This window comes from Solanum verrucosum, unplaced genomic scaffold (genome assembly GCF_900185275.1).
Source record: "Solanum verrucosum unplaced genomic scaffold, falcon-dt-bn FXZP01000144.1, whole genome shotgun sequence".
Taxonomy (NCBI): domain Eukaryota; kingdom Viridiplantae; phylum Streptophyta; class Magnoliopsida; order Solanales; family Solanaceae; genus Solanum; species Solanum verrucosum.
In genome coordinates this window covers 64,665-82,168 of record NW_026020773.1, presented here as the reverse complement: position 1 = coordinate 82,168, position 17,504 = coordinate 64,665, and the positions used below count along the sequence as shown (strand labels likewise).

The 17,504-nt window shown below is 30.4% G+C and overlaps 2 protein-coding genes across 2 annotated transcripts; both read left to right on the top strand.

Moving 5' to 3' along the window:
- The first annotated feature begins 7,734 nt into the window (after positions 1–7,734).
- On the top strand, positions 7,735–10,453 carry LOC125813000 (40S ribosomal protein S8-2). Its single transcript, XM_049492490.1, has 5 exons — positions 7,735–7,803; positions 7,954–8,026; positions 9,349–9,682; positions 9,931–10,106; positions 10,199–10,453. Exons 1-5 carry the CDS (start codon positions 7,800–7,802, stop codon positions 10,281–10,283), a joined length of 672 nt encoding a protein of 223 aa, XP_049348447.1. The 5' UTR covers positions 7,735–7,799; the 3' UTR covers positions 10,284–10,453.
- Positions 10,454–16,209: 5,756 nt separating this feature from the next.
- Positions 16,210–17,368, top strand: LOC125812903 (uncharacterized). The gene has a single exon (XM_049492369.1). The coding sequence runs from the start codon at positions 16,270–16,272 to the stop codon at positions 17,167–17,169; it is 900 nt and encodes a 299-aa protein (XP_049348326.1). The 5' UTR covers positions 16,210–16,269; the 3' UTR covers positions 17,170–17,368.
- The last annotated feature ends 136 nt before the right edge of the window (positions 17,369–17,504 follow it).

The window sequence follows — 17,504 nt, the reverse complement described above, 5'->3', positions numbered from 1 at the left end:
CCCTGACACTGATGTCGATCCTGTGGGAACACTTTTTTGTTTTAAGTGGCATGAACTCGAAAATGAGAGGTTGCTAGAAGTTGTATCAAAACTCTTTTCCAAATGGTATCTCAACGAGGCGGACTTGAAAAAGTATCCATACAACATCGAAGAACCATACACATAACGGATATAATCTTTTTTGACTTGAGTGAGTCCCCAATTATCTTTCACGTTCCATTTGTCTTCCCATCCTATTTCCTTCACTATTTCAAGTACTTCAACGCTATGAATAGACTCGAGTTCCCAGTTCTTACAGGGCGATATCTCGAGCCTTCCATTGTACATGCAATTCGAGAGCTTAGGAACCATATGCACCCCGATTTCAGGGAACTTGTAGACTATGAACATGTACATAACATCCTCTACAACTTTTTGACATTCCACCTTTTTCATCTCACAGATTCTCCTGGAATTTCAAAATATTTGTAAACATTTGAACATATATATTCCAATACATAACATTCATTTATCGAACAATTACTCCGACAACTTAGTCATTTTAATCCACATAACAATTGGTTAATATCAAGATAGATTGTATATACAGAGAGCAAAGTTTAGCTTACTTAAAATGACACTTGAAAATGTGATCATATAGCAGTAAATATGCTTTCTAATGGTTTTAACCAGGCCCTCCTGCACAATGCGGACAGACACCAATTCACAATTTCCTTTGTCTCAATTTATGTTATGTGACACACATCATTAAACCATTAAAAAGTTTGGTTGAAGTCAATTTTACTGTACAATTACTTGAAATTATCTCTTTCGTAGGTTAATTTGACCTACAACGAGATGTAATTCCACATATTAAGTCTAACTACTCTTATGATATATAATACATGGACACTATTTGTGCTATTATGTCCCACATGGTAAATTATAAAATAGAGCAATAATCTTCTATCTATGACGTTAGTGCATATAACTTAAACTCTTATTGAAATACGAACCTGTGAAGAATAACTTCATCAGTGTCCACGCTAAAAACACAACGAAGTAATGCTTCTTTCCTCATATACTCCAATTTCTCCAATTCTTTCTCCACAAATTCGTAAAACAACTCTTTCTCTTTCTGCATATACCCGCTCAGCAATCTCCCTGCTTCTGTCGTTGGCACTAATGGAGCCGTTAATCCATTAAACATGCGGTTTTCATCGCCATTATTATTATTATTATTATTGTTATCACTACAACAACTAGCTACTATTGACAATGGATTTTTCTTTTTCTTGCTCTTAAACAGAGTATTACTCTGTAAATTGAATGAAGAAAATTGTCGAAATTGAGGCAGTGAAATCTTGGAGTATGAACAAACACAATCCATTAACAAAATTTGATTATGAAATACACAAGAAAACAAAATATTAATAACTGTGTGAATGTTTGGTGAAATTGAAAGTAGTAGTAGTATTATGAGAATAAGTAGAAGTAGAAGAATCCTAATCCGTTTCAAATTATAAAAATTTAGTAGTAGTAAGAATCCCTAACTAACTCAAATTATGAAAACTTCAAAAATATTATACTAATACTTTTTTTCCTAATTTACGTAGTACTACTCAAATGTGTCTTCAAACTTTAAGAAAAAGCTCATTAGTTAAAAGTTTGGCTCATTAATGTCATGGTCATTTAAGAAAAGACTCATTCATGCCATTATCTTAAACTCCGATTTTGCAAAATCATTTTTTACACTTCAAACAACTTTTAACATTTTTCAATTCTAGTTTTGGATCAAATGTACTGTTTTAGATCAAAGCATTATATTTTTATTTTTCGAACACATCATGCTGGAGCAGGGTATTTGGATCATGTTGTTGTTATTGAAGTATGTCACAAAATAAGGTTGAGAACATTACTTTATTTCAAGACAACATTACTTCATTTCAAATTCGTCCCTTCCTTAAGTGAAAATCTTAGATCCACCACTAATTACATTGTCATGGCAAACAAAAGGACCATCCTAATTCCTATCAATAATCAATCAACTATGTTTCAAATAAGCTGAATTCAACTATAATAAGGAATTCCTTAAAAATCATATGAAGAATAAATAGTTTAATATTAACTAATTAGTATCACAGTACGAATGAAAGTTGTAAGCCTATTTGTTCTAAAACAAGTTGAAAATATAGAACAAGGAATCTACAATACTATTGCCAATAATGAAAGTCCACATTTTCCCCCCTTACAGTGTGAACTTCCTCGTTATGTCAAATGTAATAAATGAGATCAAAACTCCTCGAGTTGATAAAAATTTCCTAACGTGATCTTCTGCGTCCCAAAGGAAAGAACCAAATGCAACAGCCTCCAACACAAACCTCTTCAGACTCGCGAACGACGTTGAGACTTCCTCATTACTCTCATTGCCAAAAAGCGCAGAACAATGCTTCTCAATCAGACTCTTTGCCTCTTTGAATTTTGGTTTTGCACACATTATCATTATCTCATTGTCAAGATTCGTAACATAAGACCTAAAATTGTCATACTTCTTCCCCTCGATAAGTGACACTAATGTTGATCCTGTGTCACTTAAGGGAACACCTTTTTGTTTTAAAAGCCATGAGAGGTTGCTATAAGCTTTATCAAAACTCTGTTCCAAATGGTACCTTAACGAGGTTGACTTGAACAAGTATCCATACAAAATCGAAGCACCATAGAAATGACGGATTTGATCTTTTTGGACTTGAGTAAGGCCCCAACTATCTTTCACATTCGACTTGTTCATGTCTTCCCATCCTATTTCCTTAACCATTTCGACTACTTCAACACTATGAATAGACTCGAGTTCCCAATCCCTACGGGGAAATATCTCGAGCCTTCCATTGCAGATACAATTGGAGAGCTTAGGAACCATATGCACTCCTATCTGAGAGAACTTGTTGACTATGAACATGTACATAATATCCTCTACGGCGTTTCGACATTCCACCTTTATCATCTCAGAAATTCTCCTGCTATTTCAAAATACTCAAATATTAGTAAACATATCATTATATTCATATACATAACATCCTACCATCATAATACAAAAATCAACATTCATTTATCCACAATATGATAATTAGTCCTATAACTTATCATTTTAATCCACAATTAGCACTGTCCCTAAACCCTATAGCGACATTGGATCCAACTAATGTTTGGTAAAAACTTTAACACTCTTTATTAATGTGCATATTTATTGAACATATAATTCCACATATGCTAAAATTTGACTTATGACTACAAGTTACAACAACATAAGTTTCTAAGAAAAAACGTTAGTGCATATAACTTAAACTCTTATTGAAATTAGAATACAAACCTATGAAGAATAGCTTCATCAGTGCCCATGCTAAAAACGCTCCGAAGTAATGCATCGTTCTTCATATAATTCAACCTCTCCAATTCTTTCTCCACAAATCCGTTAAACAACGGTTTGTCATTCTGCATAAACACGCTCAACAATCTCCCTGTTTCTGTCGTTGGCACTAATGGAGCTGTTAATCCATTAAACAGAGTACTACAACGAGTAGTTAATGCCAATGATTTTTTCTTTTGCTTGTTCTTAAACAGAGTACTACTCTGTAAATTGAAAGAAGAAAATCGTCGAAATTGAGGCAGTGAAATCTTGGAGTATGAACAAACACAATCCATTAATGACAAAATTTGATTATGAAAACACAAGAAAACAGAGGAAAGTAGTATTAAACAGTATGAAGCTTTGGTGCAATTGAAACTAATATAGTTATGAGAAGATTAAATAATAATACAAGAATTCTAATCAATTTCAACCAAGGATTAGTTGTTGGAGTCCATAACCAACTCAAATTATGGAAATTCTACTAATTATTATCAAATAATAACTACTACTATTACTTTTTTTCCTAATTTACGTAGTAGTGTTCAAATTTGGAAGTTTATTGTTATAGTTTAATCATAAATTTTGGAGTATTTTTAAAAATAGGTAAAAGATTCATTAATGTCCTCCTTTTAACTTTTTTTTTTTTTGTCTAAAAATATCGTTAAACCTTTTTTTTTTCCCGATAAGCTTAACCTATTAGAAATAGCTCAAAAATATCCTTATTTTACCTTTTGGTCGGGAAATACCATCAATCTTTGTTATAATTGTCTCAATGCTAATCATGTATTATTTTTATTTATTCATTAAACCTATATATTAATTACTTAACTAAATGGGAAAATTTACATGAATCCCACTAGTTTAGGTGCTAATTACTTAAATACATTCTAATTTACAATATTATGAATCTTACTAAATTTTGGTGCGTCTAAATACATATATCTCGAAATAAATGAGGTCAAAATTAAGTGTAATTTGTTTTAGATACATTGAATCCAAGTGTATTCACATACATTTGAATATATAATAAATCTCGCTCACCACTCTCTTACGTATCTGGTGCCTCAAATACATGTGAATCACATTGGATACATGTATTGTGTATAGTGTGGTTCACATGTATATGTGATAAATGATTATCTCGCTCATCTTTTTTCCTTTTTCAATGTATCTGGTAGTCAAAATTCATGTATTTAGATGTATCTTCCTCAATTAAATTGGTGATTGAAATCTGGTACAATGAAGAGCTAAGCTATTTATTTTGGTTCCTTGCTGGTTTAGTTCTCTTTAAGTTCTAACTAATTTCTTACTTTAAGATTCAATACCAAAATCAAGTGTAGCCTCTTACATTTGATTTGACCTGTTGATGTTTTTCTTTGCACTAAAACGCATTAATCAAAACTATAGAAACCTTAGTTAAATGTCGTTCGCCTTTTTTACCTTTAAAAATAGACCTCACGTTAAACAAAATTGTCATTTAATTATTTTTGTAATATTTAAAAGTTTAAAACTTTATTTTAAAAAAAATCTTTCTTTGAACTATAAAGTCCTATATTTCAAATTTCATTATCATCAAATTTTACCTTATATTACTACCTTTTTAGGGTTCTTTCATAATTATAATAAAACTTTAAATTATGGGTTTGAGCAAAATTAATGTGATCTAAGAGAATCTTATTAATTGACTTTAAAGGGCATTAACAAGAAAATAACAAGTCCTAAACATTAGAACAAAAATTACAAATAGAAAAAAGAGAGAACTCTTTACAATCATGTGACTTTCTTTTATGTTTGACTTCATATTTTTTTTTTAAATGTTTATGACTTCCATTTTTTTAGAGTGTGTTTTCCTGTATCAGTACCAATATAATTGACTTGTGGGATTACTTATGAAGTGAATTATCATGTCCCTTTTAAGTACACTTTTTATCTTAAGATTTTATATTACTGCATAAAGTTTTGTACTTAATATAATGTTCGCCCAAAAATTTATATTTTTTATATATTTATTGTTAATTAACATGATATGCGCGTGTAAATCATTTACACTTAGCTAGTATTATTTTAATTAAGTTTCTTATAGATGCTTATTGAACTCTTTGCCCTTTGTTGAAAGATTCTACAATAAACAAAAATGTCATTTACAATATTTCTATCATATACACACGATGCATCACAAAAGGTAGAATATATCTTTTGTTTATTATAGAATCTTTCAATGTACATAATATAGAACCTGATATATTTTTTTAGAGTGTGTTTTCCTGTATCAGTACCAATATAATTTTGACTTGTGGGATTACTTATGAAGTGAATTATCATGTCCCTTTTAAGTACAATTTTTATCTTAAGATTTTATGTTACTTCATAAAGTTTTGTACTTAATATAATGTTCGCCCAAAAATTTATATTTTTTATATATTTATTGTAATTAACATGATATGCGCGTGTAAATTATTTACACTTAGCTAGTATTATTTTAAAAGTACATTAAGTTTCTTATAGATGCTTATTGAATTCTTTGCCCTTTGTTGAAAGATTCTGCAATAAACAAAAATGTCATTTACAATATTTCTATCATATACACACGATGCATCACAAAAGGTAGAATGTATCTTTTGTTTATTATAGAATCTTTCAATGTACATAATATAGAACCTGATACATTTCTATCATATACGCGATGTATCACAAAAGATAAAACGCAAAATAAAATCAGGTTAGGAAAAATTAGGAATTTTGCCATCATAACGTGACCTGAAATTTGGCATAAAAATGTCCACATTTCATTTTTTTGATATCTAATAGCTCGAATGTATTTTTAAGGAAATGTTTTAATAATAATATAACGTGATTAAAATTTGGCATAAAATAACCCTACATTTATTTTTGTTAACTAATAGCTCAAATATATTATTTTCTAAATACTTGTCATTGTATTGCCAAACATTGAGATCATTTATCGTATTGTTACAACTAAAATATTAATTCATGACCTAGTAATTTTTATTAGCTTGTATTAATATTCTAAAATATGTGGTAAGAGAAAAAAATATTTTAAATATGATACATCATAAAAGATTGAAAGTAAAACAAATTCACATTAGGAAAAAATAAAAAAAAATTCATCATAAAGTGGCCTAAAATTGGGGGAAAATCACATTTTATTTTTTGGTATCTAATAACTCGAATATTCTTTTTAAAGAATTTTGTAATGGCATTATAACATGTGTTTTATTAGTTTAAAATGACGAAGTAATTTAAATAACTTAATTCAAAGTTTCAATTTACTTCTTTCAACTTGGCGAAAAATACTGATTTTGACACAAAATCGTCATTTAATTTGTTAAAGAAAAATAAGAAGACTTTTATTAAATTTTAAAAGATTTAAACAAACTATTCCTTTAAAATTCAGAAATTTGAGTATTGGTTCTAGTGACACTTAAAAGAATGTTTTACGCTTTTAAAGATGTCCACCAACATGTGATTTACTAGCGGATCATTTGTTTGGCTAATTTTAAGAACTTGAAACACTTGCCTAATTATATTATATTCAAAATATATGAAGGAAAACTCAAATTGTTTGGAAAAGAAAGATTTTTAATCTATTTTCAAGCGACGAGTCATTTGAATTTATTTTAAGGAAACTTAAATAAGTAAGGAACACAATGAGACTTCAAATGAAAACATAGCGACTTTAAAGGAAATTCTATTTCAATTAATTTGTAACGGATAGAATTCAGATAAACAATTACAATAATAACTAATAAGAATGTTCTAATGAAAATGAAATAACTAAATATACAATCTAAATTTTAATCGCTGCGATTTTGAGGCCTCAAACCCAATAGGCCAATATATTAGCTTCGTTTTCCTTCTTGATGATCTAGTGAATCGGACCAACCCACTAAAATGCAAATAGGGATCAGAAATGTGGTTAATATCACGAAGAATAAAGAGATACCGTCTATACCCAAATAAAAATTGATGTTTTTAGAAGGAAGCCATCGAAGGCTTTCAACAAACTAAGATTTGGTCGTAAAAGGAGACCTGAGTGTATTACACGCACAATGATTAGATGAGAAAGGGGTTTGAAATATTGTGTTAAGTTTAAGGGTTTAGTTGACAAACTGATAAATATGAGGATTTCCCAGGTCATTCCGCCCTAGTATATATGGTATGATAGTTTTTCCCACGTTTTAACTTTTTATAAGAACGTAAAAACTAAAATTTTGGCCCAAAAACTATTTGGGATGATTTACCATATTATTGAAAAGCCCATGAATGACTGTGATTTTAACTAAGCCCAAAATTAGTTAAGGCCCAAATTAAAGCTAGGTTTTTAGTTATCTTTTCATCACTACAAGGAGGAGAGCAGAGTGAAGGAGTAAGGTCGGCTAAGCTCTCAGCAACCATGGGTAATTATCTCAAATTTTCTTCCATTTTTGCTGTTTCTGCAGATTCATTTGATGTTATTATCTTCGTACAGTTTCGTGTTATAACTATTTGAAAAAATATATATGATGAATTTGATAATTTTATGTATTTTCTTTATGTATGCTGTAAAGGTATCTCAAGAGATTCTATGCACAAGAGACGTGCCACTGGTGGCAAGCAGAAAACTTGGAGGAAGAAGCGAAAGTCAGTTTTTCGTTTTTCGTTCAAAATTTTTTAATGTTAATTTACCCCCTATCTCGTTATATATTATGTGTATATATATGTATGTGTATTTGAGGTCTATCGGAAACATTCTCTCTATCTCACATATTTAGTTAAGGTTTGCGTACATCCTAGTTTCTGGCGACTCACTTGTGAATTATGCCGTGTATGTTGTTGTTGTTGTATATGCTGAGTTACCTAGTCTTAGGTTGAGTTGATTGATTGATGTATGTGCAATTGGAACTAGTTTAATGTTGGAACATAGTTGATTGACTGGCGTGTGTGTTCATTAGCCTGTCTTCTTTTAATGAAATGCCAGAATTTGTAATGATTCATTCATTACCTTTTTTTTTTAATCGCCATGGAGAAGTAATGCAAAACATAGGCTTGCTTACTTGTGAAGTGATATGCTTTAGATAATTCTCACTTCTAAAAAAAACAACATAGCAAATGTAATCCCACTGGTGGGTTGTGGGAGGATACAGTATACGTAGACCTTATCCCTATCTCAGGGAGGTAGAGAGGCTGTTTCCATGAGGGAAAAATGTGTTCTTTAGTGAGAAATGGTGGATTACTGTTGAATCTGAGTTTAGAATATGGAAAAGAATAAAGAGAAAATGTAGGTAAAAAAATTTGTCCTACTAATCATCTTGTTATATGATTATTAGTAGTCCTGTCATGCACAAGTTTTAGATTCATCTCTGCCATACTGATTCCAGTTTTCTATTCCATTTTGAAAATAATATATATTACATGTGCTTGTGCACTTTGCTTCTTGCTTTTTGCTTAAAGCGCTTACCTTGTGGCTTTTGTGAGCTTTTTGTTTTTTAGCTACACCGTATTTCACTTTGAATTCATTTTGATTGTGGTGTTGTCTGGTTTGTTGTTCCTTAGGGGTTATAAAACGACTGGTCAAGTTTTGTTGAGCTTCATAGGTTCACCTATTGAATCAAGGACATTCTACTTAACACTATTCTTGGGGTTGATTAATTGCTGGTGTAAAAATGGAGTTTGATTTTATGTTTCTTGTTTGTAACTAAAGAGTACCTCTGGGCAATTAAGCTATATGGTGATAATTTGACTAACTATGCTATTTTTAGATACTAGAAAATCAGAGCGTAGTGGTAGTTTACTGTGTATTATTTTTAAGTGTAAGACAAAATGACTGTCGTGGAGCTAAAATGTGTGGAAAAGTAACTTTATCTAAGAAGTCAATTTCATTGTACCTATTACGCACACCAAGATTTCGGGCTGCACATATTGAGTTTGTGTCAATTTGCTTATCTTATTTTTATTCTGTAAAGGTACGAGCTTGGACGCCAATCAGCTAATACCAAGATTTCCAGTAACAAGACAGTCAGACGAATTCGTGTGCGAGGTGGTAATGTGAAGTGGAGGGCACTGAGATTGGATACAGGAAATTATTCATGGGGTAGTGAGGCAGTCACACGCAAGACTCGTATCCTTGATGTGGTTTACAATGCCTCGAACAATGAGCTTGTCCGCACACAAACTCTTGTCAAGAGTGCAATCGTTCAAGTTGATGCTGCACCCTTTAAACAGTGGTACCTCCAGCACTATGGCGTTGACATTGGTAGGAAAAAGAAGGGGGCCGCTAAGAAGGAAACTACAACCGAGGTACCTCAACATAGTCACACTGTTCTACTTAATGTTATTTAGGGAAAGGATCTATAGACTGCTTTCTAATGTCATCCTAGATTTGTTTCTTCTCCTGCCATAATGATCGATCTTTTTCTCTATATGTGAATTTTAGCTAGTGACTCCGTTCAATGATTTGTAATTCTGTTTGGTTAAGTGACGTGTGAGAAGTGTATGAAATATTTCCTCGTGTATATACTGATACATTTCTTATGGCCACATTGAAGGAGGGTGAAGCTGCTGCTCCAGCTGAGGAAGCTAAGAAGAGCAACCATGTAGTCCGGAAAATTGAGAAACGCCAGAAGGATCGTACACTTGATAGTCACCTTGAAGAGCAATTCAGCTCTGGTAGGCTATATGCCTGCATCTCATCCCGCCCTGGTCAATGTGGCCGAGCTGATGGGTAAGTTTAGTCCCAGTAATCCCTCTCCCCGCCCCAAATCTTATTTTTGCATTTCGCTACTCTTGCTGATTTGGCTCAACTGAAACTGACAGGTACATTTTGGAAGGGAAAGAGTTGGAATTCTATATGAAGAAACTTCAAAAGAAGAAAGGCAAGGCATCTGGTGCTTCTGCTTAAGTGGTTCTTTCGGAATGTCCAGACTAGTTTGTGGTTTTTTTTTTCTTTTTTCCCTTTGTTAATCAAGATTTCAATTTTGACAGTATGTGTTTGTATACACTGCCTTTACCATAAGTTCAGAATGATGACTGGCCTTCATTATTAGCATTTTTTTGTAGTTTGAAATTTTACTGCAGTTTTGCTAAAGATGTGTCCTATAATTGCTCAATTCGACACCTTGGATCTTGTCCGTCTAAAAAAGAATGACGCATTTCTATATTAAGTAATAATTTAATTATAAAATGTCTATTTTACCCTTAATGAAATTATTTATAGCCACACAAATTTTTATCATTTATTTTGGACCACGAGTTTTAAAAGTCTTCCTCTCTTTCTTAAATTCTGTGTCAAGTCAAATTACCTCACATAAAATGGGACGGAAGGAGTATATAATATGAATTTGAAATTTGTCATTTTGAAGAAGATTGGCTATTAGACAAATGGATTTGAATGGCCAAAATCTTTGCCTGAAAGGAAAGGGCTTGCAATGATAGAAAAGTTATTGTCATTTGGTTTGTGAATAAAGTTATTTCGGAATTGTAATCTCGGGACCATGCTAAAATAATTCTTATCTTTACAAATGCAAAATATAAAATTCCGCATGTAAGGTCCTTGTCTAATAATAAAAAAAGAAGTAATTTGTCTATTCGGATTATCTTAGTAGCTTAATTGATCACAAGTGCGACTCAAATTCAGTTGTAGTGGCTTGAGATCAAAATTGAATAATAACATTAAACTATTAAAAAAGTAATAATGAATGATTTAATAAAGTGTATTTTTCTAGCTTTTGATGTAAAGAATAACTTTGTTATAATCAATATCTTCTTAATTTGAATTCAATCAATTAATAATATAATCATTTCGTATAATCTTTCTCGACCACATATTACTGGGCGTACATAGGTCGGTTTAGTTTGATTTTTAATTAAAAAAAACCTAAATCAATCGGTTTATTAAATTTAAAAACCAAATCAAACCACATAAAGTCAGTTTTTTCGGTTTCGGCTTTAATCAGTTTTTTCGGTTTTTTACAACTATACGGTGTTTAAAAAGGAGATCAAATATATTTTCACTTACATGTGTGATAAATTAAACTTAAAAAATGTTAAATGAATAGAAATTTTAGAAAATACGGTAAAGTTCACATGAGTACAATCTTTTTTTTTGAAATATCAACGCTCATTATGTTAAATTAATAAGATTAAAGGCTACATGCAAACTGAATACAAAATAAAATATTTACAAAGTAAATTGTTAACTTTGAATTTGAAAATTTATAACAATATAATTGTAACTTCGGATATAAATACAAAATAAAATATTTACAAATTTTCCAAGCCCAAATTTGAAATAAAATATATAAACAATGAAAACTATAAACTAACTAAAAATATATTAACAAAGTAAATTATAAATAATGTTTTTTATCTATAAATAAAATAAAATTATATATATATATATACAAAAAAATTTCAAGCCTAAATTTGAAATAAAATATATAAATATTGAAAACTATAAGCTAACTAAAAATCTATTAACAAAGTAAATTATAAATAATATTTTTTATCTATAAATAAAATAAATTATGTTGATTTGATTTGGGTTTAGTTTGACTTTTTTTTCTTTAAATACCAAACCAAATCAAGAGTGATCAGTTTTTTTTTCCAACCGCCAAACCATAAATTGGTTTTTTTTTTTTCGGTTTGATTTGATTCGTCGGTTCAATTTGACTTGTACACTCCTAATACTTATGATGTTTTCAACATTTTCTAATAATTATTTCTTTTATATTAAAAGTTCATCTTTTGTAGAAATAGTATTCATTATACTTTTCCAACCAAAAAATATTATTGCTTTAGAAAATGGAACCCTTCAAATTTGGAAGTCTAAGGCACTCTACACTGATTAATTACTTATCTAAACTTTCATTTCATTAATCAAGCATTTGATTTTTCACCCCGTAATCTTCTCCGGATCCTCTTTTTTAAAGAAGAAATGTCGTATCCACCTGATAATACGTGGTGTTAGCTTGGGATTTCTAAATTGGAGAAACGTGTCAAAATGTTTGTGAACCCACAAATGCCAGCAAACTTTCTTCTAACACAAGGAAGGCATAACACAATAACCATCCATTTAAATACATCCAAAAATTTCTACATCATTTCATCTGTCAGTTTTTTATAGGTCACTCCAAAACTCTACATCATCTCATCTACCAAGTGTTCTGAAGATAGCATGGCATATATTATTACTCCTTCCGTTTTACAAAGAATGACTTAATTTGATTTCACACGAAATTTAAGAAAATAAAAAAGACTTTTTAATCTTGTGATTCTAAATTAGAGTTCTGTTAAATGTACCCTTTAATCTTGTAGCCTTAAACACACCATGTGGAAAGCTGAAATTAAAATGTTACCAAAAGAAAAGAGGTCATTCTTTTTTAAACAGATTAAAAAGATAAAAAGGTCATTCTTTTTAAAACAAATTCTTCTCTTATGACAAATTAAATTAAAATACACAAAATGAAATTAAAGCAGATACTGAGAGGCGAGGTTAGAATTTGAAACCTACATTTTGTCTTTTTTTTTCTGTCAGATGTTATAGTATTCCAGCCTTTCTCCGTCTAGAGAGAATACTCATTGAAGAAAGATTAATATTTTAAATGATTAGAGAGAGTCAAAACACATTATTTTTCTAAAAATATGTAAATAAAAAAATGTGACAAGTAAAATAATTCAGCAAAAAATATAAAATTTTAATCAAAGTCACTAAATTCAACTGAGCACATAATCAATACTATAACTTTACCCTTATTCTTTGTAGCTGTTTGGTCATGCGATACCATATCATGATATGATATCGTGAGATGGAATCAGCGTTTAGACATGCGATTTTACGCTGATTCCATTTCATGATTTCATATCATGAGATGTGATTTCATATTCTCCAAAAATCATGATATGGAATTATATGGGAATTCCATATCATGATTTGAAATATTTTAATACAAAAATTGATCCACGAGATTATATTTTGTTAAAACAACCCCACATTTATATCTACTAACCATTTATTTCATATGTAAATAAAATTTATAATCACATCATTACTTTTTAAAATTTATTATTCTCACCGACAAAAATTTATGTTCAATTTTTTTTTTTAAATTTATTATTGTCCGTACTATGTGGGAGAATTATATTAAAGACTAGTACACTACAATTTATGTTCAATTTTATTTATTAAATTAAAGTTAGATGAAAAAATTACTTAAGTGGAGAACAAATAGCTTTGTAATAATTTATTACGCGATTTTATAATTTTTTGTTTCTTTGATAAGATTGAATAAATAATTGGGGTTATTTTAATAGTTTTACAACTTATGGAATTTTTATATTTATGAGAATATATACAACACAAAAATTTCATATCGCATGTCCAAACAAAACTTCAATTTCATCTCATGATTCCATATCGCATGGCCAAACGGGCCCTTAATAAAGGTTACTTTATATAACTATGATTCAAACACCAACTTTTTGATTAATTTGTAAAGATATATTCATCACTCTATCATCATAAGTATCAAATATGTTATAACGTAAATAACTACTTATCACTCTATCATAATAAGTATCAAATGCGATATAACGTGAACAACTAATATGAATCCGAGAGAGTAGTGTCTATTTTACTCTTCCCCTAACCTTCCTAATTTCCAAAGAGTCAACCTATTAATAGTCTTGTACATGAACTGTACCAAAACCAAAAATGAGTACGATTTAAATCCCTTTTCAACTTCTTTTGTCTTCACGTGACATTCACGTGCGTAACAAATGCTTCACATGGCTCAATTATACGTGGACCAATAAGAGAACACCACGTCTCAGGTATGTACGACAAGAATAATCTTATCGCATTTTTGGATATGCCCCCCTACAAACTCGATATTACCAATTTTACCCCTGCCCTTTACTGGTATACAACTCAGTATATCCTTTTTCAGGTGTCAGTTCACTCCCCTTTTTAATTTATACTTATCTTATAAAGTATATAATATAATATTTAGATATATGTTAATATAGTAATAATAATTATCTTAATGAATTTCGATCCATCAAAATACATCTAGATACATGTATCTCAAATATATAGGATCAAAATTAAGAGTAATTTATTCTAGATACACTGAATCCAAGTGAATTCACATGTATTATGATAAATAGACTAATTTTGCTTTCCTCTCTCTAATCTTGTTCGTCGTTCTCATATCTCACTCTTATATCTGGTATATCATATACACATATAATATGATTTTTATATATTTGGGATACATAAACAAATCTCGTTTGTTTATAGGGTATTTCAAATGTGAATCATACTAGATACATGTATATAACGTGTATCTAATGTGATTCACTTGTATGTCTAACTTGAAATCTGATATAAAATTATTAAATTATAAAATAATATATGATTATTTCAAACTATAGATAAAATTAATAAATATAATAAAAATATTTACGTAATTAATTAGTTTTTATTTTTAAAAAATAAATTGGAACCAAGAAAATATCCCCTAATAAGGAATATTATTTTATGAACAAACGGATCCTTAATACTCCACGAAAGTTATAATCAGGATAATGATAACAATATGTGAATTATTGCTAAACTAATGGAGTACTTTTTAATATTCTAGGTGGTGAGGCTTTGGTTTCTTTAGAATTATTAATGCAATAATGTAAAGATTATAGTGTAAAAATATATTATAAAATAATTTTTTTTATGTAAATTGTTATTATTATAAAACCACACGTTTTATTTTTCTAATCTAGGTGCTGATGATGGTTTGGCTTATGAACTATTTATATTTATGTAACAAATATGGTACACAATAATTAGACAGTAGATAATGATATATAAATTATTATAAGACCACATTTATTTTCTTTATATTCTACGTGCTTAGGTTGGTTTTCGTTCTTAAACTTATTTATGCAAAAATAAATGCTAATTAATTGTATTCTTTTATAGTCAACACTAATATGCTTTACTTTATTCGAGTATCTATAAAAAATAATCTCTTTATTTCTGAGATAAAGATAAAATTTGCGTACGTAAACTTTGTTCTTTTCAGACTCTAACTATGCAAATATTTTTTTGTCAACACACCTATTCTTTATATTTCTACTATTATACCGTCGATTATACAATATCTTACCAACCAAAATGTCGTATTATGTAGTATTAATAATGCAATGGTTTGAAGATCAAATATTATATTAACTATATAAATATTTGTTTGTTCAAATTAACCGAACTCTTATTGTCTCAACTCTCAAACATAAAATCATGGAGTATATCTAATTTTAATACAATTTCCACATTAATTTCTTGTTTTTTTAAGTTATTACATCTTTTTAGTCATAATTATTATAAATATATAACTCTACCTACAAGAAAGCATATTCCTTATTTCACTCGGTATAATTCCATAAATAAGATTAAACAAGATAAAATATAAATAAATCTTATTTTTTTTCTTTACAAGGTAAAAGCTCAAATAGATATTGGGTTCAATATATGATTGTAATTATTGTATTAGTTTCTTTTCAAAAAAATTTGTGATAATATTAACCAACATAAAATTAGCCAAATGACGTCATTATAAGACCTTGTTTTGATATCTTATAGATAAAAAAAATAAAAAAATAAAATTAAAATTCATATTAAAAGCAAAAATCTATTTGGCTCCATAGATAAAAATAGTAAAATCATTTTTTTTTTGAGGGCGTAGCTTCTTTCGAATATTCGCTAATTAGGTATAACCCCACAAACTTCTCCCCTCTATATATAACCAAACCTTCTATCTTAATTTATCCTAAATTAAAAAGTTTTAAACAATTTTAATATATTTTCTTCACAAAAATTGAAGAAGACAAAAATGTCCGGAAATGGCAGAATGAAGAGAGTTACGGACCCGTTAAACGATAAAGTGAAAGCTCGAATCGTCGGCGCCGATCTCCGGGAACTCGGTTACATCAGCAGCGGCAGTGAACACAGCGCCGATGCTAATAGCGACGTCGTTTCACCTAGCTTTTCCGGTCTCGTTTTTGGTTTCCCTGATGATTTGGATCAAAATCAGTCGTCGGAAAATGATAACTCCAATACTGAGTTAGATGAGTTGTCAGTTGATAACGTACCGGAGATGATTTTTCAAAGCGATACAGATTTGTTTAGGAATGTGCTGTGTTCTCATGTATTTAAAGCGTTAGAAGTTTATTCGTGTTTGAAATCGAGTAAATCGGTACTCAGAAGGAATGTAATGATGTGTTTAAGAGATTTTGGTTATAATGCTGCTGTATGTAAAGCAAAATGGGAGAGCTCCGGTGGACTTACCGCCGGGAACTATGAGTTCATCGATGTTGTCCGATCGGACGCCGTTAACAGTCAAACTCGTTACTTCGTCGATTTGGATTTCGCCGCGGAATTCGAGATCGCGAGACCGACGAACTTCTACGGACGGTTATCGCAGTTGCTACCGAAGGTTTTCGTCGGAAAAAGCGAAGAATTAAAGCAGATACTGAGAACAATGAGCGATGCCGCTAGACGATCGTTGAAAAGCGGAGAACTGCACCTTCCTCCATGGAGGAAACACCGTTTCATGCAGAACAAATGGCTCGGTCCGTACAAACGGATGTCGAATATCACTTCGTCGACGAACACTCCGGCGTTGTTTTTACCTCCATCGAATCAGGCATACACCGTAAAGTGCCGATCCGTTGGGTTCGAAACCGCCATGAACGGCGGTCTCTGGTTGCCGGCGGTAACCCGGACTAGATGACTTCTGAGTTCTGATAATGGAGTTTTTTTTTTTTTTAAAGAGTCGTCGTTTTGTGTTTAACAAAGCGTCGTCGTTTTGTGTACCATGTGAAAAAAGAGATAAAATGATCAATCCAAACATGGTGTAAAAAGTGTAACGCGGCAAATACCCATTGTGTGCTTTTGTTTATTCTCTCTTTATTAAGCAAAAGATTCACGTGCTAACAGCTCATGATCTTAGGACCGTTGATGATCAAATTTGATTTAATCTAACGGTTATTATAATTTTTGTTATAATCATTATGATGGTGATGTATTTAATGGATTAATGGGCCCAAAATGTACTATAAATTATCT